We start from the raw sequence: 17,308 nt of genomic DNA on the forward strand, positions 1-17,308 counted from the left end.
CAGAGAGCGCTCAACACTCCACACCAAACACACAGAAGATCTCATTCAAAGAATACAAAAAAAAGCCACAGAGAGAATGCATGGAAAGCTACAAGTAATTTCAAAGGACTTCTATTTAGCCTGTGTAAAAAACTGACAAAGTTCAGCAGTAGATATAGAAATAATCCAATTATAAAATGGGTGGAGACCTGACAAGATGTTTCACCCAGAAACAGGCACAGCAGACTCACAGGCATGTGATTCTCCACAGCATTCATCAATGTGGCTAAAATAAAAAAGCAAGAGCAGCCACCATTTGAGTGTCACTTGGCAGTATCCACCATCATTTAAATGCCAACAGCACAGCCCCAGCCCAAGCCCCAGCCCCTGGCTTTGATGCTCAGAAATTTCGTCCCTAGAAAGTCTTGATTAGTTGCAGATAGAGGCAGATAAGGGCAGACACTATTGCAGTTAACAGGTGCCAAGCAAAACCATGAAGTTGCTAAACACAGTGGGTCGGGCCTATGTACCACACAGGCATAACCACAAGAAAGAGCAATGCATTTTGGGAAGAAAACTGCACAACAAAACGTTACTTTTGTTTAATATGTTAAATGTGAAATACATGTGCCAACCACAGATAGGACAATATTCACACACAGTCATTGGGAGAAGCTATGCCGCGGGAGGAGACCAGACACAGTTGGAAATCATAAAGAGGGCACGGGAAAAAATCTTTTCTAGGTTAGCTTTACTCTAGGTTGTATTTAAAATCTAAGAGTACAGTTCTGTAGTTGGTGTCAGGCACACCTCAGGGGCTCAGAGAGCACTAACTAAAACTGCCTAACAATTGAGAAGGTATTCTGAAAGATGTTAAAACCTTTAAATATAAAAGATAACATAGCAACTGTGGTTCTCTAGCTAAGGGACAGCCTAGCGACTACATTAGGTGGCACTGGTACACAAAGGACATCTTCTCGGGACTGGTTTTCAAATTTTGAACACATGACTATTGGCATTGGGAAAGGAGGGAACTCATCAACTGACCAAGGACAGTGCACTGGTCTCTCAGGGCTTTCCCACATGGCCCACGCGGGATGACGAGCTTACCTGGTGTCTTTGATGAAGAGCTGGGTCCGACCCCATTGGCATCTGTGGAACTCGTGTTCACAGGCTTTGGCATGAATTCTCGCTTGGGGACTTTGGATGCAAGAGATATTCTGTAACACACATGTGGGGGGGGGGGATGCGGGGGGAACAAGTCAGATCTCTGTCCCAAACAGCAGAGTCTCCACAGGCCTTCACTCTTCTTGAGGACCAGACCGGCTGGGAGTGGGAGTGAGCATGGGGACTGTGTACACTGACTTCAGAGAGCCCAAAGTGTCAGAGATACGACCAGCATGCAATTCTTCCACTATGTACTTGGGTTTCTAGTTGAAAATCATCTGAAAGAGATGTCCTCATTATGTCCTCAAGGCTTAGCAAGTGGGTACTCCCCTAGGTTAGCTGCCTTCCTTCCTCTCTGCATCCAAATGTGCTCACAGGATACCTAGATGGCCACCTGCCTACAGAAATGGATGCTTCAGGGATGGCCTTCCCTCTGTAACTACAGCACTACTTAAAGCAAAAAAAAAAAAAAATCCCTCTGAATTTATTCATTACCATAAACCTATGTAAAACAATTTTCTATTATTAAGCCTAGTCAAAACATACGGTAGGTTTAGCCCAGTAATTTAATTAAGAGAGTTACTGCATGCACTACAAATGATATTACTGATTTTCAGAAAGTAGGAACTGCACTGACCATGAAAGCCCCAAGACAAAGACTATTTCTTTATTATTCAAAGTATATTGTTGACTGCCATATGAACACAGCCTGGCAATGTTTTTCATGGCTCTTACAAAGTTCTGAGTGTTGCTGGCTTCCTCCCCACCCCTAGATGCTGGGGATGGAGCATACACTCGACCCCTCAACAGGTAAACTAACCCAAGTCAGCCAGGAAGCCACAGGAGCTGACTTCTGACAGATAAGCCATGGTGCTCTACATGTGGGGCACAAAAAGGGAGTACCAGTAATAATAGAAAGAAAAGCCATTCCAACCTTTTACCCAGTTCTGCCCTTTTCTAAGCTACATGTATATTATCTTGGCCTCATCTCATACCCAACCTGAAAGCAGACTAGAGAAAGTGTCAAACAGAATTGGAAGGAGGAGCTAAGAGACCAAGACAGAGACTGGCTGCTTCCGTGCTGCCTGAGCGAGGCAAAGGTGCTTACCGCAGCTCCAGCTTGCTCTGCAGCTCCTGGAGGATCTCTGTGGACTGCCTGTGATAGTCTAATGCCGCCTCTACAAACACAGCCAGCTGGCTCACTTGCTCTACCTGTGGCAGAAGTGCAAAGTTACTCTATGCTGGCCAGAGCCCTTGGGATACCCAGAGCAAACAGGAAGCCAGTGACAGCAGCCCAGCTCTGCAAGGCGGCTTGGCAACTGTCTGTGCCCTGGTCCATGTCATCTCATCCCATCTTGGAGCCTTAGGATCATGAGGGTCACATCAGAGCTGTCAGTTTGATTTGTTATTCCGAATCTGCGGTAACTTGCCCACCTCCAGTAGAAAGACAGGGCATCAAATGGAGGGATGGGGTTGCCATCCCACAGTCAAAATTCTGACCCATAATTGTTCCTGTGTAAAAGAACTACAGGGACAAAAATGGAAAAGAGACTGAGGGAAAGGAGGTCCAGTGACGCTCTTTTACGGTTATAAAATTATATCCTGAGTGGTTTTTTTTCTTAATGTTCTAAAAGTCATGGCTCTGAAGATGGCAGGAAAGAGTTTCCCAACTGTAAATGAAACCAATGGTAGGCATGAGCGCCTGCTTAGGGAAATGTCCCTGTGAGTACTTTCTAGTTAAGCCAGAACAAGGGACAAAGTCAGCTAATATATACTCAGAGAAATTGGGGACTTAAGGCAACTCACACCTGTTCCAGGGCAAATAAATGTTCCCTGCGTTTCTGTTGCCACCCAACAAAGCATCCTCCCTGCAACATACAGCAGAAAGGATGAGCATGGAGACTCCATTGTTCCTCTTTCCCACAAACTGGCATGTTCGTGAAGGTAGTGGCTGATTACAGTGGCACTTGGGGTAGGGGAGAATGGGGAGAGGATTACGGCAGGGTTCCATGTTGCCCACATTCTCCTCATACCAATCATATAGCCAAGGCTGGCCTTGAAGTGCCTCCTCCTCCCCTCAGGTGCTGTGAGGTTTTGTTTGGAAGCAGTTTGTAAGAAAGGTCCAGAAGAGCTGCAAGCTTGAAGAAGGACCTGAGAGAAACCTGCATCAGTGGGGCTGAAGAACCACCACAGCAAATCAGGATTAAGTTTATTTCTAGAACCTTCTGTAGCAAGCCCCCAAAGACTGAGGTAATTCCTCTCAACCAGCCATTCCCAGCCCAAACCTCAAAACCTCCAGCTCTCCACAGAGACACAAATCAAAACGGCCCGTTGCAGGCTTCGCCCCAGCAGCCTTTTCTTACATAGCATTCTAACCATCCGAGGCAGGGTCTGGTTGTTCCTCACTCCGCCATCTGCTTCTCCCTGAGGAGCCAACGGGGGAGCTGCTGCCTTCCACAGATCCATTTGCGTTCGTGTATTGTTGAGAACTCTTCCTGCCCACGTTTTACAAACACAGCTTCAATGTGTGTTTACAACATACACAGAGCCCACTCATGCCAGGAATGCAGTGGGCACACACATGACTAAGGAAAGCCCTGGCATTGTGCTTGCCTTACCATGCTCTGTGGCTAGGAAAACAGCCCTGGCCCTCCATTTCCCAAAACCCAATAAACAAAACAAGGACAGCCTGGGCCCTGCAAAATCCCAAGGATTTCTTACATTTCACCTCTTTGGCTTTTACCAACACTTTTGAACAAGTCCAGCACCACAGCCTGACATGATCATGGCAGATTCTGCTAAGAATAAAGCACTGCTCCCTTGCAATGCTACAGCTGCACGCTCTGTGAAAATCGCCGTGACCTCTCTGTCTCTAGAAATAGCAAGGTGTCTGTTTTGAGCCTCATTTTAACTAAGCCATCTATCTGCAAAATTCAAAGAGGGCTAAAGGCAACCAGGTGAATAACCTGATCGTGCATGTGCAGTTCACAAATATCATGCACGTGGAAGTGGGAGTCACACTAACTATGCTCTCTGACAGCTAAGATCATGCAACCTGGAACTGCATCTGGAATCCTTCCCTTGACAGCTGACTTTGAGAAGGCGACAGATCCCAGAGCCCCTAAAAGCTTGGGAGACAGCAACATCAGCACTCCACGTGGTGCCTGCACATAAGGGGGTGCCCAGCAAAGTTACCAGACTCAGCTCTTCCTACTGAGGGCAAGTCAGATGAAGGCAAGTCAGATCCAAACTGGATTATCTCGGTCACGGTCAGGAGTCAGAAGCTTCTCTCTGCCTCCTAGGTCGTGAGTTGTATGCTGGGAACCAGCAGAGATGGTGTCTGCTTCCAAGGGTACAACTTGAACTAAATACCTTGAAGGACAGAGCCAAGCTAAAGCAACAAACTCGAGGCCTGCAAAAGCCAAAGACTGTCCAGGCAAACACACCCTCCATCGGCCACATTACAAAACTTGAAAGCTGCCTGTGGGTTTCATTTGTGGGTGAAAGCTATGAGTATGCTAGGTTGTGCAGGAAGGGTACCCTGCAGATAGGTTACACTAGCCACCTTGAAACACGGTGGTATCTTGGGTTTCCAAGGTAGTCTAAAGTAACTATAAACTGTCTTTGGGTTGATAATGCAGCCCAGATGGTAGAATGCTGACCCTGAATGCACCAAGCTCTGGGTTTAAATCTCAGTGTTACCTAAACCAGAAGTAGAGACAGGAATCCCAGTGCTTAAGAGGAAGACAGAGAGGCAGAGGCAGGCGGATTTCTGAGTTCAAGGCCAGCCTGGTCTACAGAGTGAGTTCCAGGACAGCCAGGGCTACACAGAGAAACTCTGTCTCGAAAAAAAAAAAAAAAAAAGCAAGAAGAAGAAGAAGAAGACGACGACGACGACAGAGGGTTCCAGGTCATCCTCACTGCAATGAAGCCAAGCTAGGAGACACAAAGCTAAGGAATTCTCATGCTCTCCAGAGACTGCAAAGGATGACAAAGCAGGCTCTTTCCTTCAAGCCTCCAGTCCTGCCATCTCCCCACATAGTCTAATTTCCAATCTCCAGATCAGAAGGCAATCGATTTGTATTCTTTAAGCCGCAGTGCTGCTTGTGGACACTTGTTACAGGAGTCACAGAAAATGAACAACACTTTTTTCTTCTCTTCTCAAACCAAGAGAACTCTAAGGGTGGGCAGCACCACTCAGGGTCTCCATTTCCTGGAGATGGAAGCTGCTGCCTTGAGATTCATAGAAACAAACTGTTACCTTAGCTCTATGGTCCTTGGTCTTCTCTAGGCTGGGGGCTGGAGAAAAAACAAACAATACAGACTCAACCCCCACCCATGACAGTCACTGAATGCTGCATCAGAACCCGTGCCACCTATGCACACATATAACTCCATAGCCTCTCTTCCGCTGCAAACTGATGGATACACTCCAGAATATGAAGCTGCTCGCGTATTTTGGCCCTGGGAATGAGGCTGAGTCTCGATGCCATGGGGATTAGAGTTACCAGGAGTTGTTGAAGCGTCAGGAACAACCATGTGAGATCTGAACTTGAGGAGGACGTTTGAGCCAACTACAATGGACCTGGACTTGCCCAAAGGAGCAGGGCTCAGAGCCTACAGCCTACAAAAAGGCCCTCCACCTCCACTCTCTGAAAGAGGACTACAGAAATGGTGGCTGGGGAGAAACAGGCTGCAACACCCAAGCCAGATGCCTGGGAGGCACTGTGTGACTGGCACTGAAGTTGGCAAGCTAGCCTTTCATAGTCAAAGCACATGATCTCTGTGAGGTCATCTTCTATTTCAGATGTGGTCATCCCAGTGACTGCTCAGTCCTGTGCTTAGGATTTCTCAAAGGAGCTGGGATTTCTGGATTTTTTTTCCAGTGAATGTGAGTTCAGTTCCATGGACTCCATATTAAAAGAAAGGAAGGTATAAAGGAAGGAAAAGAGAAAAAGAAAAGCCGGGCGGTGGTGGCACACACCTTTAATCCCAGCACTTGGGAGGCAGAGACAGGCGGATTTCTGAGTTTGAGGCCAGCCTGGTCTACAAAGTGAGTTCCAGAACAACCAGGGCTACAGAGAAACCCTGTCTCGAAAAACACAGAGAGAGAGAGAGAGAGAGAGAGAGAGAGAGAGAGAGAGAGAGAGAGAGAGAGAGAGAGAGAGAGAAAGAAGAAGAAGAAGAAGAAGAAGAGAAGAAGAAGAAGAAGAGAAGAAGAAGAAGAAGAAGAAGAAGAAGAAGAAGAAAAGAAGAAGAAGAAGAAGAAGAAAGAGAAAGAGAAAAAGAAAGAGAAAAAGAAAAAGAAAAAGAAAAAGAAAAAGAAAAGAAAGAGAAAAAGGAAAGGAAAGGAAAAAGAAAACTGTTTGTAGCGGTGTGCGCCTGCAATCCCAGAGCTGGAGAGCTGGAGACAGAGGATTTCTGTGACTTGCTGGCAGCCAGTCTGGCCAAATCGGTAAGCTCTAGATTCAGTGAGAGACTCTACTTCAAAAGTAAGGGGTGGGTGATGGAGGATGACACCCAAAACCAACCCGTGGCCTCCACACATGCATGTGTATACACAGAGAGAGAGAGAGACAGACAGACAGACAGACAGAGTGAAGCCTAAAGAAAATACTTCTCTGGTCCAATGAAAAGGACCCAGAAATCTGGAACCTAATAATTCCATTAGTCCATGGATGAAGGGAAATCTCTGGCTGAGGGATCTATCAGCTAGTAACTGCTGCAACACCCTGGCCTCTTCAGGCTGAAATACACTTTTAAAATGTATTATGTCTGGTTTCTTCCAAGAGCAAAGGCTGACATTTAATAATGCCATGCTGTAAGTAAGGACTCAGAGGAGAAGAGTCAAACCCGGGGGTGGTGTGTTATCCTCGGGAAATAGCTAGGAAGCCTCGGAACCAACCTCCTGCCTGCAGCGGCCCCACCTGACCATGAACTGTGTGCCACACGGGCCCTTCTCCAAAAGGAGGTGCCCTCTGTGTGCCAGTCACAATCCAGCACAGGAGGAGTAAGCCGTGGGCCTGGTCCCTAGGATTCATGGAAATACAGAGAGCCCTACCGCTCCCTGTCTTAAATGGCTATCCAATGGAGTCACCTGACCTCAAGCAAGAAGTGAGGCCCTTGGTCTGGCATCTAACTCTTCCCAACACAATCAGCAAAGACTGCACTGAGGGGCTAAAGGCGATCCTTCCCTATTCCCCCATCCCCACACCAGCCTGCATCAGATCGGTAGATCAAAGTGAAACTGTTTAGGGATGGTGGAATGAACAACTCAAGACACACACACACACACACACACACACACACACATATAGAGAGAGAGAGAGAGAGAGAGAGAGAGAGAGAGAGAGAGAGAGAGAGAGAGAGCTCAGACAGTCCCTAGGTTGAGATTTCACATATGGCTGGACGTGCATGGGGGTGCCAGTCTGTGGGCCCAGCTAGGCTCTCCTGCTGGTTTCTCAGTTACAAGAATGTAGACTGGAAGGTTTATATTGTCTGAAGAGAAAGCAGTGTGCATTGACTATAGACTTGAGGAGTAAGCCCGTACTAAAAACTTCCACAAATAGCCTGGTAGCCAGAAAGCCCAAGGAAGAGTTAGTTATATAATCTGCATTTGGAGACCCAGGAAAGACTGAGTCTCTTCATTTCATTCAAAGCTCCTCTCAGGAAAAGCTTCGGCAAACACTTTTTTCTATACACGTGCTGGTGAAACGGTTGCCTTACTGGGCCTGGAGAGATGGCTCAACACTTGAGAGCACCGCTGCTCTCCCAGAGGACCCACACGGTGCTCACAGCCACAGGCAGTGCTCTGACACGATAAGCATCCATCCACACAGACAAGGTATCCATACACATAACTGGTGTTTTAAGCTCTTGTTATAGTTTATCCAGGACAGTGGAAGAGGAGGGCTGGAGGTGGTGAGCCCTTCCCAGCCCTTCCCAGCCCTTCCCAGCCCTTCCCAGCCCTTCCCAGCCCCTCCCAGCCCCTCCCAGCCCCTCCCAGCCCTTCCCAGCCCTTCCCAGCCCTTCCCAGCCCTTCCCAGCCCTTCCCAGCCCTTCCCAGCCCTTCCCAGCCCTTCCCAGCCCTGATGGGTGAGATTTCAGCCTCTGAATTCCTGGTGCCACAGAAGCATAAGCAGGAAGTCACCAAGGACAGAGCACAGTGCCTTAAATACTTCTCAGTCACTTTCCTCTGTTTATTCATTTGCTTGGAGTAGATGTTTACAAATCCCAATTCCACTCCCTCCTTGTGTGGCTGAGACGGAGCCTGCCCTTAACAGGATGCCTTACTCTGCCCTAGAACTGATTCTCGTGGTCAGAAGCCCAGGGAGGGGTGCTCACCCAGTGCCATCATCTTTTACGGTGTTCTGGTAGAGGAGCCACGCTGGCTCTACACTGAGACCTGGCATCCATCAACTGAGGTTATAGAGAGGAGGAGTTGAAATTTTGAGACTTTGGCCCTGGGCCATACCCACCAACACAGTTGATCAAAAGGTTGATAATTACACTTACTGAAGGCTCGAACCAAATACCTGGCTCTTTTGTCAACTTCTCAATTAGACAAAGTCCAGACCAGTATCTGCTGTGGCTCAGCTCCCCAAATCTCTTCCCAACAATGATGAAACATCTCCTCCTCTGTTTGGAGGAAGCCATGGCCCTTCTGCTATCTGCTAGCATGCTCTCCCTGAAGCCTCACTTTAACAGCCTGTTCACCAGTTTCCAATTGGTGAAATGTCACGTGTGCAGCAGTGCAGCAGTGTGAACACAGTGTCACATGTGCAGCAGTGTGAACACAGTGTCATGCAGTAGTGTGAACGCAGTGTCACGTGTGCAGCAGTGTGAACACAGTGTCACGTGTGCAGCAGTGTGAACGCAGTGTCACGTGTGCAGCAGTGTGAACACAGTGTCACGTGTGCAGCAGTGTGAACGCAGTGTCACGTGTGCAGCAGTGTGAACATAAACCCTCGCATACTGAGGGTTTGATCCAGAGGTAATGGCAAGATTCTGTAACTTCTGGAACTTTAAGAGACAAAACCTAGTTTAGAGTCAGTCAGTCACAGGAGGGATATGGGGGAGAGTAAGGCTGTCCTCTCTCCCTCCCTCTCTGCTCCCACCCTGCATCTCCTTGCTGACCACTCTAAGGGTCGCATCTGTCACACCATGATGCTCTGTGGCACCACGGTGGAGATGACGGATCCAGCTGGCCATGGTCTGCGACCTCTATCCCCTGAGACAAAGCTCACATTCCTCCTTTTTAGTTGCTCTCTCAGGTGTCTGTCCCTGTACACTAAAGTCTGGCCAATTCAGGGTCGAAGCACTGTCAAATCCATCAGGCAGTGTCCCAGCTTGCAGACCTTCTACGTTTGACAAGAATTAAAGGGGCCCAGTCATGTTTACCCAGAGCCACGATGATATCCTAGAGGAAAGCCCAGCCATCACCAACCATTCTGAAGCACAGCTCCCAGCCATGACAGGAAGCAGGCATGGCCACAAAGGCCAAGTGACCAAGGGTGGACATGAAGTTGGTGGCTAAGAGGTATCAGAACTCTGTGTTCTGCATGACTACGGCCTTGGCCCCATGGACGCAGGGCTGGGGGTTGGGCGATGGATGAAAGCCAAGGTGAGAGTTTTATAAACCACCCACCCTCAGCAAGGACTATTAGCATTTCTTCTCCTCCTCCCACCACATCACACCCACAGCGTGTTCTGCCAGCAGTGGGCAGTACTGGGGGCTTTTACACTTTAACTGGTCAATAGGAGAGAGAATGTAAGGCCACAAGGACATGGGAAAGACCAGGGAGACCCCTTCCAAGTCTGACTGCTGTCACCCCCCAAAGAGAAGAAAGATGATCTGCTAGATAGCACAGTGACCAGTGAGTCTCCTCAGCTATAGACCTAACAATGGGGAAGGGGGAGACAGATCTTCACCCGGCGCATGCTGTTCAAGCTCAACAAACCACAAACGCCGTGGCCTTTAACACCAAGGCTGCTCTCCTGGGCCATCTTCTGCTACAAAGCCACCCCAGGAACAAGCAGCCCTGCTAAGGACTAAGGCTTCATTCAGGGATGGCTGACTGTCTCCCCCTATATGTCACGCTGGAACATTCTAGAAACTTCCATTGCAGTTAGGGTTTTAGAGCATGTCATGTGCTTTAAAGTCTTCTGTTCGGTTTAAATACTTACATCATTTTCTAAAAAATTAAACATGCTCCTTTCGGCCAACTCCTTTGACTCTTCAAACTTCTCTACTGCTTGTCTGATTTCTTCCTCGGGGATCTTACCTACCCGCCGCTTTTTATAATCATAATCCAGGCGACGGCCTTCCAGCTTTCTCAGGTGGTGCTGAAACGAGAAAGGAAGTCCTCACTCACTAAGTGCTGAGGCTTACACCGTGGCGTGACTCACGCCCGCCATGATGAGTCTCTCGAGGACGGACGAGGTGTGACTCATGCTGTGGTGTGACTCACACACTGATGAGACTCACACCACAGTATGTGCTTAAGTGCACACACTCTCTTTCTTATGTCTATGTTCCTTGTTCTGGGCCTCGTCCTGCCCGCTGCTGTTTGAGAGCTGCGTGAGAGCTGCGTGCATACGCAGGTGTTTTGGTCTGAGCCGCGCCCATCCTCTCTCCTTTACCTTCCCCCTCCCCCCACCACCAGCATCAATTCCCTTCCCAACTTCACATGCTCTTTCTTGTAAATCCATGGAGGCCTCGTAGTCAGTTGTGCAAGGACACAGAGCTACCTGCTGGAGAACGCCTCAAGAAAACTGACCCCTCCATCCCCTAGAGGGAGTCCAGTCCTAAACTATGGGGTGGGATGCTGTGAGCCTCAGCCCCACCCACTCTTCAGGTAGGAACCAGTTACATCCTCTGCTCTGCACCCTCTGTCTCTTGCTGAAGTTCACCCACCCTGCCTAGCATTCAGAACATTTACAGGAGGACACATGATGGGCAAGGGGTGGGCAGCAGGTGAGAATGAGAGTCTGTGTGGAGAATAAGGAAGGATGCAGTATCCTCGCTCAGGTAACCCTTCCTAACTGTCTCCACAGGACTCCCTTCCCCAGTTCTGTTAACATACACAATGCCTAACCACCCTAACTCTACAAAAAATAAGAATATTTCCATTGCCAATTCCTCCAAAAACGATGACGATGACGACGACGATGATGTAGCGTGTCAAGGGATTCTGTGACAGGTTTGACTACCACAGGGAGAGATCAACACAAGCAGGAAGACTGAACATGTGAGAAGGAAGATAGGTCTTGGTGGGGTGAGAGGGATGGACCTGGGCCCAGTGTGGAGTGGGCATGCTTTTCCTGGGATGGAAGGAAGAGGTGACAGGTGAGGGGATTCGGAGCTGTCCTAATAAGGAGGGGGACCAAAACAGCAGCTTTCATTTCTCATCCAGCCTTCCTGGTCCTTCTCTCATGCCTTCTGCTTTTAGAATAAACTCTGAATGCAGGTAAAGACATCTGGCATTCTCTAGGACTCCCAGGCTTCTCTCCCTCCATAGCTACCCGATCTTCCCGTGTCCTGGGCTCCTAGACATCCTAACCCTGGCCCTTCAGCAAAATGTGCTGCCTATTTACCCAGCCCAGTCATCCTGGACAGCTCCTCGGTGGCCTTTCCTCATCCAGCTATGCTGAGGATGGTGCCCCTCCTCAGGCGTCCCTGCTCTTCTCTCCAGCATTTGTAACTGCTGTTTTCCTACCTCACATCTATACGCTTCATCTGTTTGTTGCAGGGACACACCACATAGCCCAAGTTCTCCTTAACTCATGATCTCGGTGGCTACACTGTTAAAACTGTCTGAGTCTGGAAAGATGGCAACAAGCCCAAAGTTCAAATGAGTCTGCAGCTGAAGGGAGATGTCAATCAAGTTTGAAGGCAGTGAGGTATTCTCTACAACACCACAAGAGGGCGCCTGGACCTTCAGCGTCGAAGTCTGGCAGCCTGCATTGCTTGGAGCTGGCTTGGAGCTGGTTTGCACATCTGCAAAAGCAGCCGAGCTGAACGAGACCTGGAAGTTCCCACAGACACCCTGGACAAAACAATTTCTTGCAGGTTTCCAGAATAAAACTGCCAGTTTCTAGACAATGATTTTCTCGAGAAAGAATGAAACAGAATGACCACAAGCACACAACCAATACAGTGTGATATTAGCGATCAAATCTACAAGTATGACGTCATTGTGTTATATGAGAAGTGGCTGCAGAAATATGATATTCAGCCTGGCTCGCAGATGACTCAGTGAGACGAAGAACAGGACAGTGACAGCGGAGCCTGCACCTCCACCCAGTCTGTCTGCCAGGAGAAACAGATCCCGCTACTCTCTCAGGAACCCATATAATACAGTAACCGAGTGCAGTTTTCAAGCCTCAGATAAGACTGTGTGGTTGCCGAGCCCGTGCAGAAACCTTGGTTTTAAGTCGTGGTATCATGATGAGCAGCAGCGGGCACAGGACAGCCAGGAAGACTCACCCCAATCTCTTTTAAATCTTTGTCTTGCAGTAGCTGCAGTGGGTCAATAAAAGTTTGCTTCACATTAATATCCAGAGAGTCTTTCACCTCAGCCATGAGTTTCAGGGCCTCACCAACATCTACCAACGAGTTGCCTTGAACAGAAGAACACAATGATTCCTTCAGAATGACAGTCTGGGTTAGGATGACACGGACTGTGGTACAGTGAGGCTTCACTCTGAGGCCTCTGCTTCCTGACTCACAACGAATGGGAAAAGAAGAAAATCTACCCACTTCCTGAATGTGTACCTGTGGCCTGCCCTCTCCCCTGTCCTTAAGAGTGAGTTCGAGGCCAGCCTAGTCTACAAAGTGAGTTCCAGGATAGCCAGGAAGGAAGGAAGGAAGATAGAGTTGGAGGGCCAACTTCCCATTTTGGCCATTAGATGGAGACAAAGTTCTTCTGTGGAAAATCAGGTCTGGAAACTGGCACCAAGGGCTCCTTACAAGATCAGGGATAAAACATCTTTGTAACAATGAAGGGATTCATTTGTGAGGATCTGTGTTAACCAATTCAGATTACAATGGAAAGAAGGCCTCCCTCAGCCTGTCGTGGGGGCAATAGGAAGCCACTCATTGCACGAGGTCCTAAAGTTCTGGAACCTCCCTGGGGTCTTGGGTATCAGGGATGCCCTGTGGACAGGTGGGGTGGTAAGGGATGGTTCTGGGATGTGGACATCTTTAGTGACTTATACCCTAGTATCTTGAGTGTAACTTGCAAGGCCTTTGCCACCCAGTGTCTGTTGCCATGCACAATGAGGTTGTGTGGCCTCTGGAAGACACACCTGGGGACACTGCATGAGATTCAACTATTTTATTTTATTTGAGATCTTCCAAATTGATTTTGTAAAAAGATGGGGACAAGATGAACTCAGTTCCTCAGATTATAAACCTGAAGGGCCCAGCCTGAGGCTCACTTTTGAGTAAGTCAATGGCATGAGCAGTTCACTCATGTCTAAAAAGGGAAAGCAATGACGGCCTCACCTCATTCTTAAAGGAAGAAGTAAATTCACAGCTGTGTCCTTGCCAATTAGAAGTGGAAGCCATCTCTGGAAGTTAAGGTTGGCCAGTCCAACCCTCGGAATGTCACTTCTCCTAGGAGGAGAGGTTTTCTAAACTGAGCTGGCTAGAATTTGATTCTGAGTTGTTCCTACATGGAGGAAGAATGTCTTTTCCTAGCTTAGGGACTACTTCTTACCCAGTTGTCTGACCCTGGCACTCCTTGTTGCCAGTATCCAGGTATCCTAATATCATCCCATTGAGTTGTGGCAGAAACTCTGGAAATATGCCTTGGGGGAACTGTGGAGATGTCCGTCAGTAAAGCACTTGCCATGCACACGTGAGGACTCAAGTTTGACCTCTCCAACCCATGTAATAATATAAAGAGCCAGGCTTGGTGGGGCACAGCTGTAATCCCAGCGCTGGGGAAATGGAGTAAATAAAACTTCTGAGGCTGGCTGGTCAGCCACACCACGCTAGCAGAACCAACAGCTCCAAGATCAGTCAAGACCAGGTCCCAAAATAGAAGGTGGAAAAAGATAGGTGAAGACCTCTAGACTTTACACATGCACAGCCACCCTTATACACACATACACACGTGCACACACACACGCACAGTTAAATTAAAAATAAAAAGGCCCTCTCCTGTCTGCAGGCTTTTCAGAGCTTGGGAATGTGAAGGCAAGCAAAGAAGTGTGTGTGCAGTGTTCAAGGTCAGCTTGGTCTACATAGGGAGCTACAGACCAGCCAAGGGTGTATGATGAGACCCTGTCTCTAAACAAAACAAAGTCAACCTGTCTGGATGGATGGATGGAGAAAATGTGGTACACACACAATATAATTTTGTTCAGCTATAAAGGAAAATGAAATCTGCAGAAAATTGGCAGTGCTGGAAAACATTATATTTGGGGAAATCAGATTCAGAAAGACAAATGTGCAAATCATAAATTTTCATGTGTGTGTGTGTGTGTGTGTGTGTGTGTGTATGTTTTATGTGTATGTAGCAAGAGATGCAAATGGGTTTAGGTAATAAAACTGTAAGAGGACAAAGAGATCTCAAACGGTGAGGTTGACGACAGTAACTGCAGGAAAGAAGCCGGATGGGAGAGGACCAAGAGAGGGGCAGGGGTGGGGAAACGGAAGGGAGGGTCCCAAAGACTTACACACATCGTGTAGTCTGTGGGGGAAAAGAGCTCATGGAAGTGAACTCTGAAGAGGAGAGCCAGGAGACACGTACACATGCATACCTGTGTATACACTGTGTTGTCATCTTTAGAGAAACGTGGGAATAAACGAGAGATGCTAAGTATATGTCAGGATTTGACTGAGCCTACCCATGAAGATGGCACAATTACTGATGCTAAAGTTTTTCTTTATTTACCTATGTTTCCCGAAACCCCTGCAATGAATATTACTACTCTGGGAATATGTAAAACTATGAAAGTGCAGAGGCACCGGCTTTGTGTATCACCGACAGCCCACCCAGGAGGTGTCCCCACTCTGCCAGCCGGGACAGGGATACCCACCAAAAGCAGAGTCTTCTCCGAGCTCCTTGCCATACTTCAGCATGCAGTCCCCCAGCAAGCCTTCCGTCTGTGGGTAGCCGGTGGCCTTCACCTGCCCTCGGAGCTTCGACACAGTGTTCAGCATTCCTAGCTTAGCTCTGTATGCTTAAAAACATTGTCATTTGTAATTCCTTAAAGTTACAACGTGCTGTGACAATCACATTGCCTTTAACAAACAGCCGCCCAAACTGCGGTCCTCACAGATGCAACGCCACAGCCGATCCAGTCACGTGACTTTACATAGGCTTTGCAGGGGGTCGGGGGTGATAGTGAGAGGTGCTAAGCCCATTGGCACAGCCAAGACAGCCATGAACATTACAGACCATGTTGTCTCCAAATCACAGGAAGCTATATTTAGCAAGCGCCGGAGGCAAGACACTCCTAATACCTGGCATTTCCAACTCCTTGGAGCTCAATGCTGACACCTGTGCAGCCATTTTTGCCAGGGACAAATGTGAGGACTGGAACCACTGCCAGTTCCTCTTCAAAACTCTCACCCTGCTCTCAAGAATGGACTGGAATGGAGGATTTGCAAGGTTATCAAAGAAGTCTGGGGAATGCAGGCAGGAGGCAGGCACCACCACAGTGAACAGCCACCTATGTTGCTTGCCCACACCAGCAACTTTCCCTGGGGAGGTAGTAGGCAGCTGTGGCTTTGTATCTCTAACTCAAGCACTGAGTGTTTATTAGTTCTGGCTTGGTGTTTTGAATGAGAACAGCGCCCCCACAGGCTCAGAAGTGTGACTATTTGGTCCCAGTTGTCCAAACCCTTTGGGAAGGTTTAGTTATGGCCTTGTTGGAGGAGCTTTATCACTGGAGGTGGGCTTTGAGGTTTCCAATGCCATTCCCAGTGTGCTCTCTGCCTCCTTCCTGCTTGAAGTTTCTGACCTCACATGGTGGCTATTCCTGCCCTGTGACCTTGCTCTGTCAACATGGATGCTAACCCTCTCAGACCCTAAGTAAGCCTAGCTGAAGACTTTCTTTCATGAGGTGCCTTGCTCTCAGTGTTTGTCTGGGCCACAGGCTGCGCTGACACTTGAGAGGCCCCAGAAAACACCTGCCCCTCCTGTGCCCTACTGTGCCAATGCAGAGTAGCAGAATGGTATGACCCTGATAAATGCAGGGTGGCGCCAGGAAAGGGAGATGATGCAGAAGATTTCAAGATGCCCCTAAATAGCTCAGGAATATCCGTCAGTAAAGTCCAGCAGGAATTCCTTCTGTGTTAATAATCAGTGGCCATGGAGTGGGCTGGCTAGAAGGACAGCAAGTGTCTATGGGAAATGGAGACTATGAACTGAACTCCAACCTAAGGCTCTAAGGCACTGCCTTGGTATCTGGGACATTCATATTTAATGTACTCTAGACACAGTCTTCTCACACTTAACCACATGAGCAGGTAACTCAGGCATCTTGTAAAATGTACAGGCTGATTCAGTTACTCTGGGGTAAGCTTAGGAGTCTGTGTGTCCGGTCATCTCTCGGATAGTCCTGCTGTGCTATGCTGTGGGTAACGCTCTGAAGAGCGATCCAGGTGTCAGCCTTTTGAGCCTTGCCAATCTCAGCCTTAAAGCCCTTATCTTCCAGGTCTCCCACTGTCAGGTGGGTGTGCTTCCCGTGGGGATAAGGATCACAGGATGAGGTCAGAGGCTTCCTCACCTTCATGATAATCAGCCATCTCTTCTCTGCCCAGTGGACACTCCCCTGATGGCCAATGGTTCCCTATTCTGTTCAGTATCAGCTCTTGGATGGTGGAGTCTGCCTGACTGTGCATAGAAGCACCCAGAGAAAACCTTTCATGTAGAGGTGACACTTACTGGATTTGTATAGGCTGATAAGAACTGGTCAGTCCAGTCACTTGATGAGGCTGGACAAATTTAGTCATGCGACTCTGAAGCCCTTTATACTCTCTGTTCTTCACTGATGGTTTAACCGAATGCATGCTCTTACATGCTCATGAGTGTGGCCGTGTCTCTCTGATTCCTATGGCTAAGGGAATCACAGTGACTCCCACAGCAAATCCTATAGGAAAAGTGCAAGGCTTGGGCACCTTCTGCCGGTTCTCATCATCCTGTGA

General features: G+C 48.3%; 1 protein-coding gene across 4 annotated transcripts in view; it reads right to left on the reverse strand.

Annotated features, from left to right (window-relative positions):
• Positions 1 to 17,308, reverse strand: part of Sh3gl3 (SH3 domain containing GRB2 like 3, endophilin A3) — a 129,165-nt gene that overhangs the window by 18,347 nt on the left and 93,510 nt on the right. For 3 of the 4 annotated variants that reach the window (XM_021166935.3, XM_021166936.3, XM_029480166.1), the window contains 5 exons: positions 15,196 to 15,339; positions 12,635 to 12,768; positions 10,333 to 10,491; positions 2,255 to 2,358; positions 1,090 to 1,199 (listed from right to left, as the gene is read on the reverse strand). In XM_021166935.3, the coding sequence (XP_021022594.1) occupies positions 1,090 to 1,199; positions 2,255 to 2,358; positions 10,333 to 10,491; positions 12,635 to 12,768; positions 15,196 to 15,339 (651 nt within the window). The remainder of the gene's footprint in view (positions 1 to 1,089; positions 1,200 to 2,254; positions 2,359 to 10,332; positions 10,492 to 12,634; positions 12,769 to 15,195; positions 15,340 to 17,308) is intronic. The other variant, XM_021166940.3, reaches the window with a different exon arrangement.

The sequence above is a fragment of the Mus caroli genome, unplaced genomic scaffold, assembly GCF_978045245.1.
Source record: "Mus caroli unplaced genomic scaffold, Mus_caroli_1 scaffold_8, whole genome shotgun sequence".
NCBI classification, from domain to species: domain Eukaryota; kingdom Metazoa; phylum Chordata; class Mammalia; order Rodentia; family Muridae; genus Mus; species Mus caroli.